The sequence below is a fragment of the Brachyistius frenatus genome, unplaced genomic scaffold, assembly GCF_029030835.1.
Source record: "Brachyistius frenatus isolate BFR_SWC_R1_liver_20210118 unplaced genomic scaffold, ASM2903083v1 Contig_25, whole genome shotgun sequence".
Lineage (NCBI taxonomy): Eukaryota > Metazoa > Chordata > Actinopteri > Embiotocidae > Brachyistius > Brachyistius frenatus.
Genome location: NW_027210624.1, coordinates 4,186,147 through 4,204,765, shown reverse-complemented (window position 1 = coordinate 4,204,765; position 18,619 = coordinate 4,186,147). Strand labels below are relative to the sequence as shown.

Here is an 18,619-nt window from a genome sequence, read left to right as displayed (position 1 = left end):
CTTGCCTGAGTACTTATTCTAGTCACTGTGGTTGTTGAGTGAAAGCCTTTCTTTATTTAATGTATGCCGTTATCGGCTAATGGCGCCAGGAAGGTCACTGGTGATACAGAGCTTTGAGATTAATGCTAATTTAAGAAAGCTGTTTCTACCACATACTGTATAAAAAAAGCCTCTACAGTGTTATGTTTACAATGATCGCCATCTTAGTATAGCATGTTGGCATGCTAACATTGGCTGACACAAAGTACAGCTAAGGCTGATGGGAAAGTTTTGCAGGTATTGGTCACGTGTGGATTTGATGTAATGATGGCACTACATCCTGAGCTACCAAAGTTGGATTCAGCACCGCATTTCATGACTGTCCATCCAACACCTATCAAGACCAGAGATGCCCAAATTCTTTCCTATGAATGGCCAAAAATTAACGTTCACAATCTAAAATAAAAATTCAGAATAATTAAAACACTACTCTTTGATCTGCGTAATAGTAATTCTGTTATTTGGCCGAAATTGCTGTCAAAAACAGCTGTCTTGCCATTTAAAAAAAAAAAAAAAATCTGCAAGTGTGCCACTGACTTAATCTGTCATTGGCTAACAGCCCAAAGTCAGTGACATTGGACACTAACTGACCATGAGCATGAGAGAGAGAGATTTCCACAATTCTTCAGACATTGACCAATTTTATTTAATAGGGCAGCTTAACAGTGCTATGCTGTACATTGCCGTAAAACATATATTTTGTACTTTTTGGCTGCGAAAAATGGATGGTTTGTGGTCATTATGGTTAGGGTTTTTCAGCACATTAGAAAAAAGGACAATAAGCATGAATTTCTCAAATGCCTTGGTGGGCCAAAACAAAGAAGGTGCAGGATAACCTTGTTCCATGGGCCCCAAAATTGGACTGCTTTTCATTTAAAAGCTCAAATTTCAAGCAGCACATGGTGGCGCTACAACCAAAGTCAGAAGATCACCAAATTCAGTGTGACTGTACTCAGTCCAGTATTTTAGAAAACATTTCACTGTGGACCAATGTGGTGAACAAACATTACAATCAACAGAAGAATGTTGCAAATGGGGATGAAAATGGCAACAAAAAAAAAATTGAATCCTGACTGGCAGCTTGTTTTGGCATTTCTGTTGTCTTGATGGTTTCTCTTTCATGGTTGGCATCCTCTGCTTTCAGTCAGCTCATTTGGCATCAGTGACAACTGTAAAACATGAAAACTACTTAGAACAACGCTGGATTTCCAGCTGGGTAAGACAGGAGCCCTAAGAAGTGGTTCTCACAATTTAACTTGATCTTGAAACTCTACTTAAAAATGGTTAATATTTCATTTGATGTTTTATTCAAATATATTTTGCGTACTCTTAAATAAATTTGAAATTGAGTCATGACCACTAAAGTTAAGGATTGCCTCAAATTCTGATGCAGTTTATTTTTCTAACACTTCTCTTGTTGTCTTTTTGTGAAATAGTTTGATCCTTTTGGGGCTGATTCATGTAAACCCATATCTAAGGGCAGAAATCCCTCTTTGATTGAATAACATATAAGTATGCAACCTATGAGGGGAGGTTGTAAACAGCGTCAGATTAGGTACACAAGCAGAAAGTGTGCTGCTAGTATTCTGGACTCAAGTAAATGTCCAGATTAGTAGTCACATTTGTGGAACCACATTCCTCCACAAGGAGGCAGCCTCGCCTCTCCTTGAAACTGGCTCCATGCTGCAGTTTGACAGTAGACCTTGATACAAAGAAGCAGGCATATCTTTAAACCAAATCAAGATTGGGGACATTTTTGTATCACTTGACTTCCAGAGATACTGCCCCAAATGAATGTAAACAAAGTGATATGTTTACTGCAACCCCACATCTTCCCTCTCTCTGCAGCAGTCAGGACAGCTCCACTGCTGTGGGAGATGTAGGCCTCCTCCAGCCCCATCTGCACCTCCCCTCCTATCTAGCTGGACATTCAGCTACCCAGTCCTGACTGTGACCCCGGCGGGTTACATGGTCCCTGTCTGACACAAACCTTAACAACATCTGATTCAATTAGAGCGTGACCATGACAAAGCAAAAGAGGGAGAGCATACCAGAGACAGGAGTTATAGCATGATGTTTTCTCCCAAGCTTCTGTTGCGGTAACTTCAGGAGGAAATGACTGTGTGCGCAACAACAGCCTGAACCAGATTCCTCTTACCAAACCATCCAGGGTTTAAAAAAGCTGCTGGTTTCATTTCAGCAAAAAGCCACACTTGTTATTTAGGATATATAAAATGTTCTGTGCAGCCACCCATTCTGTCTGAAACTGTCCATCAAGAACACCCTTCAGCTTTGACCTTTGACCTTTTATAGCTGCGGTTGCCTCTCACCTTATGCGCAACCCTTCAGTCCCAAAGTACTGCCTGTCTCTATCTGCTGTTTGCTGTCTACATTGTTTACCAAATCAATAGGAAAGAGTGGCAGCACCACATGAAATCTGTGTCCAAATGTGTGACAGACAGACACAAAGAAATGTCATTGACTTTTCACTGCCGCTATGGATAAAAATAACAGTTAAGTAATGTGTGCGCTCCAGTGGAAGATTGTTTGCTTTTGCCTGTATTGATCAAGCTATGACATTCAGCTTTTTCCATTCATTGAAATGTTGGTGATTCCTCATATCAGCCTGGGTCCTGCTGGGTCATTCGCATGGTTTCTGTTAATGATGAAGCAGTTGGGTGCAGATGTTGGATTTCTAAATGTGAGGTTTTATTTATACCCCCCAAAAAGTGGAAATTAACATTATAACAATATCACATTGGAATCTGAATGGATCAACAAAACAACTGACAGGAACATACAATATATTGACTTGGCAAACCAATATGGCAGTAGACAAAACTCAATAACAAACATACGTTGTAACTACAACTAAACACAGCTCAATATTTCCTGTTCAAATAATAACAGAAGCTAAACTAGACTTGCAAGGTTAAATTCAATGTGCATGCTTTGCTGTGGCCGGTGTTTGCTGCAGCAGTCTTGTGGTCTTGTGTGGCCATTTTTCATTTGCTCTGTCCCATCTTGGGAGCCCCAGAGTGGCCATGGAGAGAATTTGTTTTTAATTGTGCACACAAAATACAAAATCATGGCCACAAGATAGCATTTTATGCATACGTTTGAATTAATTTCACCTTCTACACCACTGACTTCCAGTACAACTCAGAGTCCTGCCATCTGCAGAAGTTCTCTGATGACTCTGCAGTGGTAGGATGTATAAGGGATGGACGGGAGGATGAGTACAGGGCAGTAGTGGAGGACTTTGTGGAGTGGGCGGGAAGAAATCACCTGCTCCTGAATGTAGCCAAGACCAGAGAGATGGTGGTCGACTTCAGGAGGAAGACGACGGCTCCACAACCGCTGAAAGTTCTGGGAGAGGAGGTGGACATGGTGGAGGGTTGAGGAGTACAGTACCTGGGTGTGTCCATCGACAACAGACTGAAATGGAAGACCAACATCAATGCTGTCTACAAGAAGGGGATGAGTCAACTATTTTTCTTGAGGAAACTTCGATCCTTCAATGTGTGCAGCGAGATGTTGGAGATGTTCTACCAGTTTGTTGTGGCCAGTGCTTTGTACTTCGCTGTGGTCTGCTGGGGGGGCAGCATTGGAGCCGGTGACACCAACAGACTTAACAAGCTGGTTAAGAAGGCCGGCTCCATCATCGGCTGCAAACTGGACAGTCTGGAAAAGGTGGTGGAGAGGAGGACGCTGAACAAACTATTGTCCATATTGGATAATCCTGACCACCCTCTCCACCACCTGCTGCAGGGACAGAGGAGCACTTTCTCTAAAAGACTCCTCCAGCTCCGCTGTCACAAGGACAGATACAGGAGATCATTCCAGATACAGCATGACCATTCCTGATACAGGAGATCAAGTCTGTACAATAACTCACCTCTGGCAAAATCCATCACAGTACAATAACACTGTTGACTGTGTTTCTTGGTTGCTTGTATATTGTATGTATATTATATATATATATATATAGATATATACTGTACCGTATGTATATATATATATGTTGACTGTGTTTATTGGTTTGTTGTATATAATATATATAGATATTTAATGTACTGTATATATACTGTATGTACTGTGCATTTTATATTTTATATTTATATTTTTTATTTTATTGCTTTTCTATTATATTATTCTATTCTATTATTATTTTATTCTATTGTTTCTATTATTGCTCCTGTATGTATGCTGCTGTGGTGAAAAAATTTCCCCTCGGGGATTAATAAAGTATATACCTACCTACCTACCTAATTTGCGCGCACGCAATATGTTCCTATAGAGCGAGATAGCACAGCACAACAGGCTTTCTCCTCAGCATGAAGTGCATTGCACCTGCTTGCACCTGTGATGATATTGAGAGCTTGTGGATTATGTTGTTGGCAATATGCTAACTTTGAGGATGCTATCAACTTTATAGTTGGTCAACTGACACTTGAAGCAGGTGCAGTGCACTTCATGCTGAAAGGAGAAAGCCTGTTGTGCTGTTTTTTCTCTCTCTTTATAAACGTATCTCGTGCAGAAGAGTGAATTCAAACGTGTGCACGGTTTACTATCTCGTCTGCACAAATTAATTTGCTCACAAAATGCTACCTCTTGGCCATGATTTTGTATCTCGTGGCCTTGATTTAGTAATTTGTGTGCAGGATTTAATTTTGTTTTTCTATCTGTGGCCACTATAGTGTTCTGTGCCCATCTTTTGCAATGTAAAATACAAACATCCTTTAGCGTGGCAGCATTGTAACTCTAAAGACATGAAGTGATGAAGCTATAATGTTGATGCACCTTAAAGATAAAACTTGTTGACAATACAACAACATATTACAGCCACACTAGCAGCCCTGTAAAATAAGAAAATAATGTTAATTTAGTATACTGTAGCACCATTAACAGACTTAATTCATACAGTGCTGCACATGCATGAAACAAACAAAAAAAAAGTAATAGAACAAACAATAAACTTAAGCAAACAAAAACCTTAAAAGTTAAATTTCATTATTCTTTACTTTGTTTTGAAAAGCATTGACAGAGACTGCAGATCATACAGGAAATGTAGGAAGACTGTTCCACAGTGTTACAGCCACTTGCACAGCCAAAGTCACCGCATCCAGAGAGTTGGAGCTCGACTAGACGTCCAGCTCCTGGTAAAGGCCCAAGTTGTTGGAGGGTTATGGTTAGAGTTAAGTTAGGGACTTGATGACTGACAGTGGAACACCGCTCCACAACAGTGTACACTTAGGCCGGAAGCTGGTCCAGCTCCACCCATTGGCTCTGCAACCGCTCTGCATAATTTCAAAGGCATCACCTTTTGGTTTTAGTTATGAGGGGCAATCAATAAAACTGGTCCGAAGACCTGAATGACCTACTGGTGATGTAAGGCAGCTTAATATAATTATTGTAATACACCTGACTGTCCACTAAAGGGCAGCATGACAGTGTCGCGGCTTTGCCTCTTGAGGTGTAAAAAAACAAACATGATTAAAGGACAACAAAAACACATGGAAAAGCACATGGTAAAGGTTACAACAACAACAACAAAAGCCCAGAAAACACACTTCCACATTGTCCCCTACTGACTCAAACCCCGAAGTTCTGCACATGCTGCACTCTCACGCTGGCAGATGTATTGCATGCTTCGCTGAGCTACTGGGTTGTGTAAGGATGGGGCAGGTCACAGATATAGGGCTTAACAAAGCTGTATTCACGCACAGAGATAGGCTACATTCTAACATCAGCGTGCTAACACCCTCACAATGACATGTTTAGAATTCTTCTGTCATTAGAGGACGGGTCTCTCACTGCAAGCCATGTTGATAGTTTGCATTAACTTCAAGCTCTGAATTAAAAATGCACAAGGAAACTTCCAACCTCTGACTTGAATGCAATGCAACATGTTTCCCATCTCTGTTTAGCTAATTAGCTCAATGCTAAGCATTTGAAAGAGTGCAAAACACAAAGCACAACTGAGGCTGTGACTAGTTTCACAAGTATTTGATCATACACCAAACGTGCATTAAAATTTGGACCGGTTGATGGAGCCACATGAAAATCAGAGGATGACCTTTGTTATAACACATCTTCTGGGCACCATTAATATCTGAAGCAGATTTCCCTGAACGACACGTCATCCTGCAGACGGTAGAAGAGGAAAAAGTAGGATTCATCCTCTTGGAACCATGAACTACAACACTTCAGGGCAAAATATTGAATCGTTACAACTGAATAATTATGGTGATATTTCAGTATGTATGGCTAAAAACAAAAAAATGTAGGCTGTTACTCGAAGATATCAAAAATCCCAATAAACCTGTGGAAAACCAAACAATGTTGGGTGTTTAATAATATTTGTTTTGTTTTTTTTAAATCAAAGAAAGATGTAAGCATAGTGGGCATGATTTATCCAAGGCTTCACTATAATGGTCTTTGTGGGTGCAGCAACTGCATCTCACAACATCCTGCAGCTTCAATAATGGCTGCAGGGTGTTTCCTTGGTGAGCATCTTGACCAATACATTTACCAGAATTGCGGCCACTTTAGTAGCTTCATGAGAACTCTTTGTATTTACTTTTATTCATTTATATTCATGGATTTAAAAGTCAGCAAATCAACTGCTGTGTGAGAATCATCAGTGCTGTTTGCAGGGAAGTGCGGCACACAGTGGACTCGGTCGTGATGAAATTCAAATCCTTTCCTCACATCAAAGGCTCTTGATCCCTGCTGAAGAATGCAATCTTAAAGCTGGTAAATTAAGTCTTTCCCAATGACAGTGTCTGTCTATTTACTTTTATTTGCTGCATGAAGCATAAAGGGTGGGGTCTGCTGTAGGGTTAAATGTACAGTTCTCTGTGCTGCTGAATGATTAAAGCTGGGCAGTGCAGTTTGATGGAATACGTTTATTCTTAATGAGTACCTGTATATTTCCCATAAATTGGTTGTACATTGTTTCCATGAAAATGTATAGGCAGAAAATCCTTTTAAGGATATCTGGAACCACTGCACGTCTGAAATCACTCGAGTTGCAGTTTACTTTATAGAATTGACAGTAAATAAATAAATAAATAAATAAATATCACGTAAAGTAATATGGATATTCAAAAGGTCTACAGTGATTGAAGTTGTCACTTCATGTCCTGATATTTCAGAATTGACCATAAGAACTCTGGCACCATGACATGAGCTTAGATTGTATTGCAAATATGAACTCTACCATAAAGCAGAGCTCCCTCAGTGCCCTGCACCTTCGCATTCTGTTCGGGAGCTGAAGGGTTAAACTGGGGAGGAGAGCGCAAAGTGAGCTGCGTCAAGTGAAAAACACAGACTGAAAAACGACCGGAAACTTTTCATTAATATAAAAGCGTGTAGCTGTAACTCGTAATCCTGCTTCCACCACAGCAGTTCCAGTAATCACTGGTAAAAATAAATAAATAAATAAATAGTAGCCTACAGAAAAACGAATGAAACAATAACAGGGAAAAGAAGAATATAAATTAAGTGTTATGGGTATGGATAATGCATACCCATATTTTACTCAGGATCTTAAACAAACTGGTTGTGCTGTCTTAACATAGTCCAAACTATTTTCTGATAAATAATTGTGATGATGACTGACTAGCTTGACTAACACAAATAAAAAGTTCTGTAAAGTATTTTGTTGAAATGGAAAAATGCAAATGTCCTATATTTTACTTTTTATATTCACTTTCACTTTCAACATATATTCAATATGTCACATTGAACTATTTGTGTGCTATCTGTTATGCCTGACATAACCATCTATCATTTTTGTGTTTTTTTTTTTTTTTATTTTGGGAGATTTTTTTAAACTTCATATATACAGTAACTGTAACATACAATGGCACCAAAGTAATTTGAACTTCAGTTGATACGTGCATACCACTTTTATTTCGGAATGACACTGATAGGCGCTTCCTGTGACGGTTTCCAGCTTGACAGCGCAGCTCTGCGTGAGCTGCAACCTTCAGCAGCATAATATCGCCGCTGCTGTTGCGGTATCCTCCGGGGAGCGGGCACAAGGCGACGGCAGTGTTTCTGTTCGTCGGCTGTGAGGCAAAGCTCGTCTCCGGCTCTCATTTACCCCCCCCCCACCCCACCCCCACCCCGCTCTATCTGAGGGGAGGCTCCCGCTGGAACAGGAGGAACAAACCCTGGAAGGAGGTGACATGCCCTTCGCTGCTTGGCGCAGTCAGTGCTGTCAGACGAGGACGAGGTAAAGACCGGGATGGTGTGTTGAAATTGTTCTTTCTAAGAGCCTGACGAGGTTTTTCATCTATCCTTGGATTATTTTCAGGAGGGCATAACAACACATGTCCGATCGTAGAGCGGAAGCGACGGGAGAATGCAGCAGAGCGGGTGTTTGACTGCAGGTGGATGGCCAACCTGACGGTCCCAGCCGCCGCTTCCCTCCCGTTCAGCCGCTACTGCCGCTGCAGCAGCAGCAGCAGCAGCAGCAGGGGCAACAGGAGCAGGTCTGGCTGTGAAACCAAACTGAAATAAAACTGATCCAAATCGGAAAAATAATTCCCCAGCCATGCTTCCCGGGGTCGGCGTGTTCGGCACCAGCCTGACCACCAGGGTGATCATCCCGCTGCTGAAGAACGAGGGCTTCGCCGTCAAAGCGCTGTGGGGCCGGACGCAGGAGGAGGCGGAGGAGCTGGCCAAGGAGATGAACGTACCGTTTTACACCAACCGGATCGACGACGTGCTGCTGCATCAGGATGTGGATCTGGTGTGCATCAACCTGCCGCCGCCTCTGACGCGGCAGATCGCAGTCAAAACACTGGGTGAGTTCTGCAGCTGCTGCTGTTGGGCGGGATGGATGCTGCGGCCCTGCACGTTGGGTGGCGAGCTGACAGAAGCACCACTGATACCTTAACTTGTGTGATTATTGTCCTGCTGTGGAGAAGACTCAGAGTTTGGAGTTAAGTTACCAGTTTTGGTTGTAGATTAGGGAGGATGGATGCCATGAGCAGCACCACATCACATATAGGCTGATTAATGTCAAACTGCTGCTGCTTCCTTAGTATGGAATCTTGGAGCTGATGTGCTCTTGACCAAGGCACTGCTGTTCTTACTGTGCAGACGGTTTATGATTAAGTCTATATTTGAAGTTTGACCTTTTGACCTTCTCTGACAGACTCAGGAAATCTAAAGATGCAGATTAAATATATTAGGACTCCCCCTGAAACAAAGTCCCCGGTCAAACACCAGAGTTAACCCGAGTTAGTGAGACTGTCAAACACAAAAGCCCTAGAGAAGAGGCCTGAGAGCAGAAAAAGAGGCACGCGAACACACACACACACACACACACACACACACACACACACACACACACACACACACACACACACACACACACACACACACACACACACACACAAAATGAGGTTGTTCTAGTTTAAATCTGGAGCAATGCAGCTTATTTTGGAGCTCACATTCAGGAGCTGTAGGGCTGCTGTGAGAGAATGGTGGCGAGGAGTTCTACTCCACACAGACTGTATTCACCACGAGGTTTGGCAGCAGAGCTCAGCTGGCAGAGAGCTCTAATAGGTCAGGTCTGTGAGAGAAAAACAAACGGGTTCAAAGATGCAAAACACGCTGGGAGGAAGCCAGTTATATCAAGAAAACATACTACACCTTAGCTACAAAGCAGTTGGAAGAAGCAATACATGTAGAGTTGTCATGAAAAGAGAAGTTACATCTTCAGATTGTTTATTTTGATTGATCAAAAGTCCAAGACCCAGTGCTTTTCAATTTAAGATGTCAAACTAGCACCAAATGGTTCACAGCAGAGAAGATGAAGCCAGTGAATGGACATGGACGAGAAGCAGGGCTGTAGCCGGTCATGGTCACAGTTAACCCAAGTATTTCATTTGATTTTCAACAGGCTGTCATCGAGCTAAACAGTTAAAGTGGAGTTAAAGAATGTGATCACCACCTGGGCTGAAAAAGTCAAACCTCTGGGTATGCCCAGTAATTGAATGAATAAATATAGGCCACAAGCCAAAAGCAGAGACTCTCTACTCTGCTTCTTCCCTCCGAAACCTAACAGTTTTCTTCAGATTTAGTTCCTGCAGTGAAGCTTGTGAGACCTCATGAGATCATGAGATCAGCAGATGTGACAAAACAAAAACCGTTTCAACATAATGACAACTTGGCAAACTACATCTTCTGAAGACGACCATGTGATTGGATGATCAAAAGCAATGGAGAAGCTACTTAATGGACCTCAAGGTCCAGTTCACATTGCAGTTAAAACATCTGTAGCACGTGGAGCCGGTCCTCCTGGTGAACATTGTCATCAAATAGTATAAAAGTGCAAATATCTGAAAAATAGATGCAGTATGTGAAAGAGACAATCACAAAGTTCTGAGAGGGTGTCCAGCACAATGATGGAGCAGGAGGAAAGAATAACTTTCATTAGTAAGTATTTCAAATTTTGTCACTTGATCAACATCAGCATCTGTGTTAAATGCGTTTTTGTTACCACCGGGATGTGAGCATTTTTGCAACGTCACCATGGACTCGAGCAGAAAGCGCACCTCATTTTTTAAGTTTAACTCAAGAAATCAGCAACCGAGACCCTTGAAATGCTTCAGAAAATCCACAGCAATGATGCAATGAGGGAGATGTTTTGAGTGCATCAGGTCAAGAGCTCAACCAGGTGTGTTTTCTTTGACATTCGCGAGGTTGTGCATTGAATTCGTCTCCCAGAGTTAGATTGTCAACACCGAGTTCTAATGTGACGTTCTGAGATGCTTGAGGGAAAACATTTGGTGCGAACAATCTGAACTGTGGTGCGATAGCACTTAAGTTCTCAATGCGCCTGTTCACCGCACGCTGAAAACGTGCGGGTTTTTGGCCTGAAGCAACACAATCGCTGTTCCCCACCACCCTGTAGCTTCTATTTGTTCCCACATATAGGACACAAAATTAGATGTGCGCTCTCTGCTCAAGTTTAAGGTCCATGGTGAAATCATGGTGGTCACAAAAACATGTTACAAATCTAGTGATGTTGATTAAGCAACATAACTACGTACCATAATTATTCCTTCCCCCTGCTCTGTGCACAGCACATCAAGGTGATGACCCACTGTGTTCATGCAAACAAGAACAGTCTCTAAACTTTTTGATATCCCCTGGCGTGAACAAACCCTGGTTTGACCCACTTGGTGTGTCCCATCCTACTTATATTATTATACTACAGTAGCTATAAGTCAAAGAAGGAAAGGGGTAAATGTGTGTGTGATTCTAATGAGCTGGGCTGCTTTGACTATTAGTGGTGAAGCTCCCCGGGTCTGTCACCTTCATGTCGGTTGGTGCTCTCCTGGGGAGCTGAATGAGCTGACAGTAACAGGAGAGGCTGCGTTAGCTCGAAGTGTGTGTGTGTTTGTGTGTCAGTCTGAAAGGACATATGTGGAACAGGTCCTCTGCTAATGTGGTATTCTTACTGAGCTGAGTGTCGTGATATCATCAGACTTTTTGACATGGAGCACATGATGTTTCTGATTGTTGCCTCATAATCAGCCTGTTATATCACACAAGGCTGTCCCACTTGGCTGAAATGGGTGTGTGTGAATGCCTGCTCATGTCAGCATGTTCGATGACTCCCAGTGTAAAAGTTCTCTCTCATTGCTGCCTTGTTTGCTCATTGGCTTCTGTGTAGTGGCAGCATGAGCTAACAAGAGCCTGATGTACAGTCGATAGTGTTTCCTCATACCACGACTGCATTCATCTTAGCATGTACTGTACATGCACACACGGAATCACAGGCCTCACTTAATAATGTAATCACACATGCATGTGTAGATAAATGTTGCACAAAGCCAGCTGATCATGTCCCAGTGAACTTGACTCAACCTGCAGCAGCCGCTGCAGACTCGTCGGTGGCCTTTCTTCCCTCTTTCCTCTCAGCTCATTTCCTCAGAGCTGCATTGTGTGAGCGCCGCCTGTTCCTTCCCACCCACCTCTCTTCCTCGGCAATGCAGCCAAGTCTGGGTCCAATCCTGCTTGTATTCTGTTGGATGACAAACATAAAACAGTGTTTGCAAATTCTGTTGCACTCAGCTCCATAATGAGCGCCAGTCAGAATATGATTTTGAGAATGTGCACCTTACTGCACGGCAGTCACAGAAACTACTAATTATTACCAGTATGGGTTAATCTGTTGTTGTTTTTTAATTTAATTTAATTTTTTTTTTTTTTTTTTTTAAATATCTATCAGTTAATAATTGTGCCAGAATAAAGTTACTCAGAGCCCCAGCTGGCATCTTTGAATTGCTTGCTTTATCTCATCAACACCTGAGAACTCAAACAGAGAAGCAGCAAAACCTCCAATTGGAGAATCAAGTTCAAGTATATTTTCACATCCATTAAAAGTACAGATGTACATTCAAATGTGATTAAATTCAGTTGCCACAGCTACCGCTCTTACTCCTATAGAAAACAGCAAAGATTTTAAATGGACAGCAAGTAATGAATAAATAAATACATAATCTATTATCAATCAAGACTGGTAGAATAGCAACGATAAAATTGAATGTGTAAAATACTCACAAGAAATAAATAAATAGGTCAATAATCAATAAATGCTCATCAATGAGTGCATACTCTGCATTTTTCTAACTGCCTGGGTCTTTGACATGCTGGGGCTCTGAGTAACTTTATTCTGGCACAATCATTACCTAATAAATAAAAAAAATAAACAACAGATTAACCCATATTGGCTTATAATTAGCAGTGGCTCTGATGCTGTATAACCTCTTCCCTGATGGCTGTGCAGCGGCATTCCCATCATTTTGGATGCCATTTTTAGTCTTTCTTAGTTGTTTGGGGTTCTGTTCAGTCAGGTTACCAAACCATACCAGCGTGCCTCCAGTAAGGATGCTCTCTACGGTGGCCCGGAAGAAATTGACTTGTTTTTTTTCTGAAATTCCATAGTTTTTCAGGCAGAAAGTAACGTCTCTGTTGCACCTTTGTAATGCGGTTAGTCTAAAGAGACCAATAGATGGTGTCTGTTATCTGGATATCCAAAAATAATTTCTACAGGAGAATTGTTGATGTGTGCTGGTGGCTTCAGAGAACTTGACTTTCTGAAATAGACCTCCTTTGTTTTCAAAACAGACAGAGGCTCAGAGCCATCAATTGGTGTTTACACTTTTGCTCAATCAATGTCCTTAACAGTTGATTCATTTATTGTTTAAAGCAGTGTAATTTTGCATTGTGTTCATGCACTTCCATTGGTACCCAGTAATGTACGGTGGCACGGTGGTGCAGTGGTTAGCATTGTCACCTCACAGCAAAAAGGTTCCGGGTTCGAATCCGGTCCTGGGCCTTTCTGTGCAGAGTTTGCATGTTCTCCCTGTGCTTGCGTGGGTTCTCTCCGGGTTCTCCGGCTTCCTCCCATCATCCAAAAACATGCACCTCAGGTCAGGTTACCTGGCGCCGCACTAGTGGCAGCCTGCTGCAGCATCTCCCCCCTGAGAGCCCCCCTGCTGTAGTGAAGACATTTCCCCTCGGGGATTAATAAAGTGAAATAAAAATAAACAAATAAATAATGTATTCAAGATAGTGTACAACAGCTCAACTTGTAACCTTATAAATACTTATTTGTTAAAAATCCACATTTTTGTGTGGAAATATGCAATAAATACACAGAACAACTTAGAAACGTAGGCACCTTCAGTATATTTATTGTACTACTGAATGTGAATTGTTGCAGTAGCTGATAAATTACCAGCTACGTGCTGAAAAGAGTGCATAAATACTAGTTTGCATACAAGCAGAGAAGCTGAACTAGCAGCCTGGTATCTCACCTAAACGTGTAAATACACCCATCAGTCCAGGAAAGGATACCGTGTCACTGTCACGTTTTGCCTCGCCTAAGCGTAAAAGTACACGCATGTATGGTCCTGGGTCGAAGAAGGAAGAGGTCATGTGACAAAGTACAAAGTGTGATGAAGTCCACAGAGGGAGGAGGTCTTGGTGGTTGGATGGAACTAATACAGGACTTTTATTAGGAGACCAGTGTTCAAGTCTACAAGAAAACCAAAGTCACTATGCGCATAAGGCAACGTGTCTGACTTAAATACCGTGACGTACTGTACATAATCTTACACATGTAAAATGACTTGACAACCAAACTCTGATCTATTCCTAAACCTAACCACACATTTTTTGGTTCCTAAATCTGAGGCACCTTCCTGTTCATGCCTAGGTGAGACAAAATGTGACACTGACACGGTATCCTCAAACTCTGCTTTACAGAGAGCAGACGTATGGGGGTAATGTGAAATAAAATTTCGCTTTATCACTATCAGCTGACCATTGAAAGGCTAATCGTTCAGTCTTGTGCGTCACCTTAATTCTGCTCTGTTAAAGTCTTAAAATGATTGGTCATTGACCAGAGCCACCAGCTGTGTGAGAGTGTAGCACTAACTTCCTCTTCTGTCAGGGTGTGTGAGCTGCTTGTAATCTGTCCACGGCTGGCTTGTTGCTCACCTCATGGGCTCTCCTGATAAGCCTGATCAGGCCTCTTCAACAGAAGAATGTGAACTGTTGCGAAATTCGTCAGCAGTTTGTTTGACTGTCTTTATTTGTTTTGACGCCCATGTTTGTTTTGAACAGAATTCCCTGCAGGCTTTAACTGAAGTCACTGCCTGTCATAAATTCAGAGCAGTTTAGACTTTGCTAGTGGAATGCAACAGTTATGCCATCGTAGTGAAAGGGCGTGACACAGTGCATAATCTAAGAAACTCCAAAGTTTTCACAGTATAGCAAAGAAAATATCATGGTATGACGGCATCACTGTATATGGTATTTAATTATTATTATTAATATTACTATCAGTTACATTGTTTGGAGTGCCACCAGAAGTGCCCTAAACAATTATCAGAAAAGCTGGCTGAGTTGTATGTACTTTAAACTCGCACACACTGATGTCAACACCCCAAGCTGGAAAAGATGGATTTGGGAGCTCAGATATGGAAAATTCTTTCAATAGCGCATTTTGTGATCGAGATTTAAACAATCACAGTTTTTGTTTGGCATTAAAGTTTAAACGGGACACATAACTTGATCAGCTTAAAGGGATTCTTGAAGATGTTTGATGTGTTTCCTCCTTAGGAGGCACTCTGCGTCCACTTCTTTGGCAAACTGGATATCCGTTCTCGAGGACAACCTCACCTTCATTTTTAAGATATCCGAAGTCATCCTATATTGTTTTTAATCCCTTTTTCAGAGGTGGAGATGGTAATATTATCAGTTTCCTTTTCTCCGCCGCCTCTGAGTGTGTTGCATCCATTGCTAAATCTGACAGGATGTTAAGAAGGAAAGAGTTGCAGCGGTTTACCGGTATTCAGCTTAAACCCTAGCCATAGGCTTCCTGAAGCATTTTAAGGGTCTCTTTTGCAGATTTCCAGAGTTTGACACAAAATTTTATGTCTACAGAGAAATCGTTGTGCGCAGACTGGTGATTAAAAAAATTAGGCTGCGCTCCGTTTGCGCGCAAAAGGAGAAGTCTCGGAACTTATTGATCCACCCTATATTTGATGATTGTACTGTATTTATTTGTTGCCTGTGTTTAGCATCTATAAGAGTTAGGCTTTGGTCTTATATCATTGAACCGCTTCCTACAGTGGGCAGTGGTTCTATATACATTTGTATATATAGAACAGCGGAACAGTAATTTATAATATTAGTTACTTCTTCCCAAGCCTGCGATCAGCCCGAGGTCGACGCACAGTACCATAAATGTGGTCATTAGAGCCTGAGCCTCCAGACAAGTATGTCACTTTCTTCCAGCGTAACGTTTGGATGGCGGTGTCTGTGTGCTCATCATTCATGAGAAACTGACAGCGGTCTTAAAGGGAATGAGAGGCGCTGGTTTAATTGGCACCTGCTATGACACACCTTCTCATTATCTATTCGTCCTACTTCACCACTGCACCGCGTTGCGCCAGAGTTGCACTTTTACCTATTTTCACAAAAATACCAAACACATTTGCCACACCCACTTGTGCCACCGATGCAAGGCGAATGCCGAGGCAGTCAAAAACACAGCGCTCAGTCTCTCGCCCCTCTGTATGAGAGGTGGGGGGAGTTTTCTGTCTCTGTCCATAGCTGTGAAATATCTGGAGTGATGAATAGCTATTTATTAGTAATAGTTCATATAATATTTCAAGCTGTTTATTTTGTATTCATTTATTACACTGAATAAACAATATAACTATTAATAATGCAGAGTTTACATTACCCAGGCACTCTTTTCAGAGTTTTTGTGCCCGAGCGTGGTGCTCCATTCATCCCTGGTTGGATGAGTACAGAATTAAATGTTAATATATTACCAACTGAAAATGTTGAGAAAAATGAAGAAACACTGGTTTGTGTGAACACTACGCTGCACGTGTTGCTCCGGTTCTACCTGAGTAGATAAGCAAACTGTGTGTCATTACAGCGAACCAGTCGGTCTTGTTGAGCAGCATCTCTCCTTCCATGGGGATTTCTTTCTCGGTTTTATTCTCTTTCTTATTACTGTTGCATTCCTGAGGCGTCTGATGTCACTAAGGCTTTCTGTGTGTGTTGGGAGGCAGCAGCAGAGAACACACAAAAATCTGCCTTCAAACACAGACTTGTGTGAGCCTGAAGCGTTGCTTGGCCACTATTCCTTGAAAAATAAGTGTGGTTTCTTAAGACTTAGGAGACTGAAGCTTACTTTAGCCTTTCCAATACAGTGAACCCTCGTTTATCGCGGGGGTTACGTTCCAAATAGAAACCGTGATAGGCGAAATCCGTGAAGTACTAACCTTTATTTTACAATTGAAATAGATAGAACTGGACATTAAATATATCTACGTTACATATAGTCGTAATGTGATTTCAATGCACGATGCAAATCCGTGAAGCAGCGAGACCGTGAAAGGTGAACCGCGTTATAGCGAGGGGTCACTGTATGTTGCAGCCTGAGGGATTCAGACTGGAAGTAACACATTTTGTGAGGTGGATTGGAAGTTCTGTCTCTCAAAGCAGACGTTTTTAATGTTTTCAGAGCTTTAGCTTGTTGGTGGTTTCAAGGCTCATGAAAGTATAGAGCAGAGATGCAGAAACAGAGAACATGAATAATTAAAGGATGGTTTTATATTTTATAGGTTTACACTCTTGTTCCTAAGAGAAGGTTCTCAGGCATCCTTATATGAATACTTGTATATAAAGCTGCTCAATGGACATGTCTCCTACTACTGAAAATATGTGAAAGTTCTTTTGTGACTTTAGAAATGTTAATTTTGCCAAAGGGCTCCACTTTCTAGCTTTTTCCAGAGCTTTCCACAATTCATGGTCTTCCTCGGAGGATGGAGTTGAGATGTGTTTTGAAAAAAAGTTTACTTTTAGTATTTTTTTTATTTATTGTGGAAATACTTAATTTATTGATAGCAAATAAGGGAGTGTTCCAAATTATTCTCACAGCTGTTGACATTTAGTGATTATTCTGAGGATTAATTTTCTATTTTCCTTAAAAAACACCTTTATCAAAACAGTTGCAGATTACTTTTCTGTTGAACAACTATTAGATTGACTTGCTTTAGTCTGACGATCTTCATGTTGTGCTCTTATTTTGGTAAGAGTTCACATTGTTGGGGCAGGTTGTGTGGTCTTATATGCTGGAAGGGAATCTGAGAGCTGAACTGAAATGTAACCTGTGTTGAGAGTTTCAGGTGCACTTTCTGTCCCTTTGTGCACTTTTGTTTCAACGTGGGGAGGAGGAAGTGGTGGGCGAGAAGCCATTCAGCTCAGCGTAACTGGTAGAGATTTACAGCGATGACCAACAGGCGTGGAAGCCCAGCGTGCTGGGTCTGCATTTAGCATGATGTTCACATGTTGTTTCATAATTAATGTGATTGTGAAATACAACAAATTCTGTTACATCAAGTAAAAATGCAACACCCATTGCAAGGCAGTGAAAAGGTCATGCAGCAGCAATGACTGATCCCACATAACCACTGAACAGGAAACTGAAGACATTTCAGTTGACATTTAGTGTTTTCTGCATCAGAATTGCAACTCATAATCAAACCATGGTTAGCCATTTGTCTGGGTGAGTCCGTTGGCTGTATCTGCTGCAGATCAGATACATACAGAAAACATCAAAAGATGGGTTGAGAAGCTTCCTCAGTCCTTTTTTTAAGTGTGTCCAACATGAATCTGATCTCTGTCATGTCGGTAATAGAAGATATCACGTATCTGGTCAGTGTGTGCTGAGCTGCACGACCAGACGTTTGCTCATTGCTGCCAACTGGACCAGACTGCACCATCTAAGAATAGCATCTAATGGTCAGTAGATGGGAAGTTTCGGCAATTACTCATCTTCCTAATCTGTATTTATATGAAGAGTGGGTCAAACCACTACTTATAAAGCACCTTTTTACCTAAATGGGCTCAAAGTGCTTTACAGTTTGCCACCAATACATCCATTAACACATATTCACACACCGGTCACAGCAGAGCTGCCATGCGATGTGCTTGCCTGCCAATCAGGAGCAACTTCTGGTTC

At 41.7% G+C, this 18,619-nt stretch overlaps 1 protein-coding gene across 1 annotated transcript in view; it reads left to right on the top strand.

Moving 5' to 3' along the window:
• Positions 1-8,176: 8,176 nt before the first annotated feature.
• The window catches only part of gfod1 (glucose-fructose oxidoreductase domain containing 1), a 43,516-nt gene continuing 33,073 nt past the window's right edge, over positions 8,177-18,619 (top strand). Inside the window, exons 1-2 of the mRNA XM_069698109.1 lie at positions 8,177-8,284; positions 8,366-8,858. Coding sequence (XP_069554210.1) covers positions 8,606-8,858 — 253 coding nt within the window. The 5' untranslated portion in view covers positions 8,177-8,284; positions 8,366-8,605. The remainder of the gene's footprint in view (positions 8,285-8,365; positions 8,859-18,619) is intronic.